The 6,684-nt window shown below is 35.2% G+C and overlaps 1 protein-coding gene across 1 annotated transcript in view; it reads right to left on the bottom strand.

Moving 5' to 3' along the window:
- Positions 1-6,684, bottom strand: part of LOC106470392 (microtubule-actin cross-linking factor 1-like) — a 47,019-nt gene that overhangs the window by 10,047 nt on the left and 30,288 nt on the right. The window contains exons 35-44 of the mRNA XM_022398990.1: positions 6,194-6,466; positions 5,780-5,968; positions 4,384-4,574; positions 4,104-4,233; positions 3,785-3,829; positions 3,547-3,664; positions 3,209-3,321; positions 2,753-2,866; positions 2,390-2,507; positions 694-860 (exon numbers count right to left, since the gene is read on the bottom strand). Coding sequence (XP_022254698.1) covers positions 694-860; positions 2,390-2,507; positions 2,753-2,866; positions 3,209-3,321; positions 3,547-3,664; positions 3,785-3,829; positions 4,104-4,233; positions 4,384-4,574; positions 5,780-5,968; positions 6,194-6,466 — 1,458 coding nt within the window. The remainder of the gene's footprint in view (positions 1-693; positions 861-2,389; positions 2,508-2,752; positions 2,867-3,208; positions 3,322-3,546; positions 3,665-3,784; positions 3,830-4,103; positions 4,234-4,383; positions 4,575-5,779; positions 5,969-6,193; positions 6,467-6,684) is intronic.

The following is a 6,684-nucleotide window of genomic DNA, read 5'->3' as shown; positions in this document are numbered from 1 at the left end:
AAATATTGTGGACATTACTGTGGGTTAGTTCATTCTATCAGTAATTTTTGTTTATTAATTAATAGACATTTTGTCAAATTACTGATAAAAAAAATAAGGGACCTTAAAGTACGGCAAAAAAACTAAATCGGTAAAAATTTCCTGAAATCTTTGGACATGATTTCCGAAGATGGTGATGATAAATGAATATTTTAAGTACCTGGTTGAATGAATAACAGTTTAATAGAAATTCTACTTAATGTTTTAAAGTTTAAACCTAAAAAAAAACAGCTTAGTAACTGTTAAAACATCAAACTGGGCATACAATTAGAAAAGCTAGTAACTTATCCAAACACCAAACATGTATTAAACAAAAGCATGCATAAAAAGCAAAACCAAAACTAAACATTGAGTAATGTAAAGCATGGGGAGAGCTATGAGAACTAAGATTCCATACTGTGAGTGTAGTACTTTCCGAGGTCAGTTTCGGAGATTGTAAATACAACAGCTACGTGTATTAGGTCGTAATGGTTATACACTGTAAATTTTCAAGGCAGAAGTTTCCACGTATGATATCGTGGTGTTTAGGCAAGTTAAATATTTACATATTGCCTATAATACCTTGGAATGACCTAAAGATTGCCTAGTTTGATGTCAGTTGTGTCCAAAATTGACCTCGGAACAGAATACCTTTTAAATCGGTAATGAACAAACCTTAATGACGGGTCTTGTGGATGGGACCGAGTGGCCAATAGAGGACCCACTGTGGGAGGACTGTGAGGCATTAGAGCTGTACTTGGGATGAAATGAAGACACGGATTGGCCGACTCCCTTGGCATGGGTAAACTTTTCCTGCAACCCAGTACCGATGCGTCCATTTGCTATGGTAGCAAACACAACAAAATATTTGCCATGCAAGTTATTACAAACACACAAAAAAAAAAGGATGCAACAATAAACTAATATAACAACACTTCAAGACAACATAATAAAATACAGGAAAACACAAAATTCAATATTTTAAAAATGAGCTTAAGTTATGGTTGTTGTAGTAGTACTACTACCCAGGTTAATAATTTTGATCACAGCTTTTCAAAACAAGACATTACAATAACCATGACTTGAGCAAAAACAAGCACAAGCAAGCAGTCGACTTGATTGTCGACAGGTGTACATGACTTCAGTTAGCTTGAATGTAACCACATTATCTGTTACTCGTGAACTACGGATGAGACTGTTAAACTGATATAAGACGTGTGAAATGAGTCTGGTTGCAGGGATGTTAACTGGCATCGTTACAACGTTAACAGAAGGAAAGAAAACGGGAGCTAGTAACTCGATTACATTATATAAACTGCAACAAGTAATGAAGACTAATGTGAAATTGTAATATGATAAGGCAAAACCACTGTTATAATGTCATAAGTTCTTGTCTCCATTATCACATTAAACTGAACTTAGTCGATTACAGAAGGTTGGTACAAATGTACGAATGTGGAACCATTTCCAAACCAAGGTGCCTAGTCTAAAACTCGAATATGGCTGCAACTGAATGCCAGCCACCAAGTGAGGTGTATGAAACTCACGGTAAAGGTAGAATACATCTAGTAGAGCTATATTATTTTTACAGGCAAGTTAAGCTTCACCCTGCAGACAGTCTGGAAACTGATCCAACTGATAATCAGAAGAGGCAGTGATAAAAGCATGGTGGACATCTCAACCTCTGAAGAATGGTACATTATAATGACCACAGCCTGTCAACCCCTTGTACTGCCATCTGCTGGTGGAATTGGCTCACTCCCACTATGCTAAACTAGCCAACACATGACTTTAGGATTGTCCAACTAAATTAGCTTTCATGCTCTTCAGACTTCAGTGTACATAGGATGTTCTTCTAGGTGGTACAATAGGACTTTATCAATGCTCTGCTCTTACGTATTTAACACGAATGCCAGGAAAACCCTGCTGTTCGTCAAGATACAAAACCACTTCTTCCAAATATTCGTTTACAAGTGTTGTTTTGCCTTATCATAGCTATAGTATTATAAATATCGGTTATCCTCTAAACATGATTTACATGTCTTCTCATTTTTATATTGTTAATGCTTCTTCCCTCTTGTCTATGATCAGAAAAGTAAACAATCAGAACCTAGTTTCAAATACACAATAAAATTTAATTCTACAGTGAGAATTAAGATGTACAAAAGAACAAATAAAAGGAAACTGACGACTGTAGGTTAAAAAAAAACGTTTTAAATTTACACTTTAACTTCTTTCTTTATAAGGTAGAAAAGAAACTCTAAAAATCAAAACTATAACAATAAGTTATACTGCTGGTTTAAACATCTCGTATCTTTACGCCACATATATTTCATTAAACCATGATTCTAAGACTAATGATGGCACCTACCTCGGCATGGGTCATTCTTAACAAGGAATTCGTCAAGTGCCATCCATCCTCCTCCTACACGTACCATAACAGTACTGCGCAAGATACGGACGAGCCGTAGCTTTTGGGACTCTCCAAACTGTAGTAGATATAAAAGATAACCTAAGTTTAATATTTCCTTTTGGACAGAAATATGCTCAAGTGCTTAGCTGAACTTAAACAACAATTACATCAAACGTACATTTCTTTACAGAATGAGTAACAGTAAAATTCTTCTCAAACACGTTTTTTTTAAATCAATATGTGAAAAGCTTTCTTTATCAATCTTTTTGATTATATATATATAACCCTAAAAAATACATTGAAAATTGAGGAAACACTAACCCTATATTTTCCTTCTCCAACCTGGTAAACTTTAAATTTGTGGGCACACAAGCACTTAGCAACCTGCCTCTGAACTTCATCTTGGATCTTCTCGGCATCGGTTTTCGGATGTCCCTACCAAAAGAAATAAAACATTTTTGGTCCGTAAATTGGTAGGTGGTCATAAAACGTTTTCTAAAATAAAGATTTAAGATATTTTTTCCAAAAGATATTATTGATATCATTTTTTGCCTCTAGATAAGAAACATGACTTCCAATATTCATCACACCTGATAATTTATTTCTTTACAATAAAATATATCATTTTGTTAACAAAACACCGCTGAAGAATGGTTAAGATATCGCTAGAACGTTTAAGAAAACTTATTCTCAGTGACACTGTATAGCTATTAGAAGTAAAAAATACTAAGTTTATTAAAGCACAAGGTAAAAAAATATTTGAATTAAAAACCTTACCTCTCGTTCTGGCTTAAGGGTTTCAATGTACTCTTTATTATCAATAAATCCATCTCCGTTTCGATCAAAAATTTCTGCAACACATTCCATTTCAAGACGACTTGTTGGGTATTCTAGTAAAGAAAGCAAAATCATACTTCTCAGGAGATTCTTGAATCAAACTTACAAATGTAAGTGGAGTAACCTTCTTATTAAGATGTACGTAAAATATAGTTTGTTTTATATTATGCTATTAATAAGTGATAAAACTAATGTTATTGGTAGTGTTTAATGATGAAACTTCCTTATGTTAATCTTCGGACAAATGCATTGAAATGGATGATTATATAGGAGCTTACTGAATTTCAGAATTCCATCAATAAACTCTGCTCTTGTAACCTTTGAATCCTTATCCTTGTCGATCCTTCTAAACAGATCCATGATACGGGATTTTTTGTTATTCATCCAGCCAAGGAACTGAAAAAAAACAAACAAATTTAAACTTGGACTCGGAAATATTAGTGTTTTTTGAAACTAAAAAATAAAAGAATTTTTAATACTAACATAAAATTAGAGAAATATACGAAATTGACTTACTCTTCGTTTCCACTCGTCGAAGTTGAAATTCTTGATCCTCTCAAGCTAAAAGAAATAATGAATATGAATAATCACTTAGACTAATTTAGTTTCGAGTTAATTATCTAAGTACTTCAGCTTCTTTTACAAACTTTTTCTCAAAAAATAAGTACATAGGCTGAGTCTCGTGAAACTAAAAAAAAGTTAAAGTTGTAATTTTTGAATACAAATTTTTTTTTCTCTAACCATAAAAACAACAAAAAAGGGTTTTTCAAAATTTTAATTCTCCATGATCTAGAGTAGATATAAATCCATAACTTCACGTTACTTGAAGTATTACCTCCATTAAGTAATTGAGTTTATCTTGTAGTCGGCGCTGACGTTCCATTGCTAGTAGCCAGACGTTTCTCCATTTATCCAGAAGGGTACTAGCACGAGGGTTCTTAATATCTGGTGTTTCATACGGTTTCCTGATGGAAAGGAAGTAAACATTAAAATATTTCTTGAGGAAAGTTCTGGTTTTTGTAAATTTTTTTTTCCGCATGAAAATTATCGGACAAATCTAACGTCATTCGTTTAAAACAAGTTTTAAGCTATGAAACTGATTCATAATCACTCACAATGGGGTTGACATTTTTGGTACTGCAGCAGATCCTAATGGATGGCCTGGTTTACGGTCGTCGTGTCTTCCAGTTTTTTTAACACGATGTGGCGTGTGGTGCAGTAGTTTAGGTGGCTGTCTCTTAATGGAAAATGCTTTTGTGACTCGGTCGATTTCTGGCTGATGTTTGGTCATATCTGCCATGAAAACCTAGTCGAAGACAAAATGCTACTGATTAAGATACTGAATGAGCATGGCAGTGCATTCAGTCATGATGTCAGGAAAAATAAGAAACCCTGTAACCAAAGCACTTTCTAAAGGTGGGCCATTCTTCATCAGGGGGCAAACTGATAAAGAATGGTCCTCCTGTAGAAAGTGCTTGAGTTACAGGGTCTTTAACAGTACATTACATAAATATAGGCATAGCATTGTTAATGTTCTTGGTACAAGACTGATCATAAAAGTGTAAATAAATGTTTCAAACAATGCATATATTATAAGTTATTTTTTTAAAAATAATAATTAATTTATAGATTTAACTAAAAAAAAGATATTTGAAAATCTTAGTCAGTGTATAAGAAAAAACTAATCTTTGCATCATTCAGTGATCAGCATTATCTACAGAATCGTTAAGTGTTGTATATTATCCACAAAATATCTGCATTCTTTACATTTTAAGATCCAAGCCTTTAAAAACATACACTGAATTTTGAGCTTCTATGTTTAACCAGTGTATTTGTCTAACACCACCACCTCATAAAACTGGATGGTCTGTCTGTGTTCCAGGACTGTCGTACAGTACCTGATGGTCTGTCTGTGGTCGAGTGTTCCAGGACTGTTGTACAGTACCTGATGGTCTGTGCTTGAGTGTGCCAGGACTGTAAGACAGTACCTTATGGTTTGTGATTGAGTGTTCCTAAACTGTTATACAGTACCTGATGGTCTGTCTGTGGTCGAGGTTCCAGGACTGTCGTACAGTACCTGATGGTCTGTGTTTGAGTGTGCCAGGACTATAACACAGTACCTTATGGTTTGTGATTGAGTGTTCCTAGACTGTTATACAGTACCTGATGGTCTGTCTGTGGTCGAGTGTTCCAGGACTGTTGTATAGGATGTAATGGTCTGTGTTTCAGTGTTCCTAGACTGTCATACAGTACCTGATGGTCTGTGTTTCAGTGTTCCTAGACTGTCATACAGTACCTGGTGGTCTGTGGTTGAGTATGCCAGGACTATAAGACAGTACCTGATGTTCTGTGATTGATTGTTTAAGGACTGTAAGACAATACTTGATGGTTTGTGGTTGAGTGTGCCAGGACTGTCATACAGTACCTGATGGTTTGTGGTTGAGTGTGCCAGGACTGTCATACAGTGCCTGGTGGTCTGTGGTTGAGTGTTCCTAGACTGGCATACAGTACCTGATGGTCTGTAATCAAGTGTTCCAAGGCTGGCATATTGTCAGGCAAAGGCTCAGCTTCTAGACCTGTAAGACTGGATTCTGCTTCCAGTAACCAAGACATCAGTTCATCCAGTAGACCAGTAATATCTTGCAATGACTGTAAGTGGTCTTGTAGTTTCCGATCTCGTTGTCTGGTCCAGATGTACACCTGGGTGGTAGACCACACAACATACATTTAAACAAAGTTAGGTCGTACAATATAAATGATTAGCTAGAGGTGAAAGGTTGGAGTTGATAACAGATACTGTATATTGATCTGAGCTACCTCCTCTTGTTGTTACTTAAAAGTTTTGAAATGTAGTATACATATTTAAACACAACACTCAAAGACTATTACATGTGTTTCACAACTCATAACCATACAAATCCTCACCTCTTCCCAACGAGATTGGATAATGGTAATCCAGTGTCTAATGATGATGATTGCATCAGGATGGCAGTGCGTTAGGATTTCTTGGGCTAAAACTAAAGCATTGTTCTTATTTTCTTCCTGCTCATTCAGCTGCTCCAGCAACCTTTGATGTTCTTCAATCTGTTGTCTTGTGTTCACCTCATCATCTGGCAGTGAACCTGAGAACCTCAGCTTTATTTCAATGTCTGACACCCATTCCAGGAGTATATGGAATGACCTTTGTAGCTGTTCTGCCTGGTGTGAAAAAAAAAAAACAACCTTTAAAGTTGATTTTCTTTGGGTGTATTACATATGTGCTCCAGTAACAATATACTCATCAACATGTTAGTAAACTTAAAATAAGACCCAAAACTATTTTTTGTTTTTTATTTATATATATATATACTATATACTATATACGTATAGTACTAGTTACGTTAGTTACTTAGTTAGTTATTAGTTATTATACTTAG

This window comes from Limulus polyphemus, unplaced genomic scaffold (genome assembly GCF_000517525.1).
Source record: "Limulus polyphemus unplaced genomic scaffold, Limulus_polyphemus-2.1.2 Scaffold3980, whole genome shotgun sequence".
In the NCBI taxonomy this organism is placed as follows: domain Eukaryota; kingdom Metazoa; phylum Arthropoda; class Merostomata; order Xiphosura; family Limulidae; genus Limulus; species Limulus polyphemus.
This window is presented reverse-complemented; position numbering and strand designations above follow the sequence as displayed.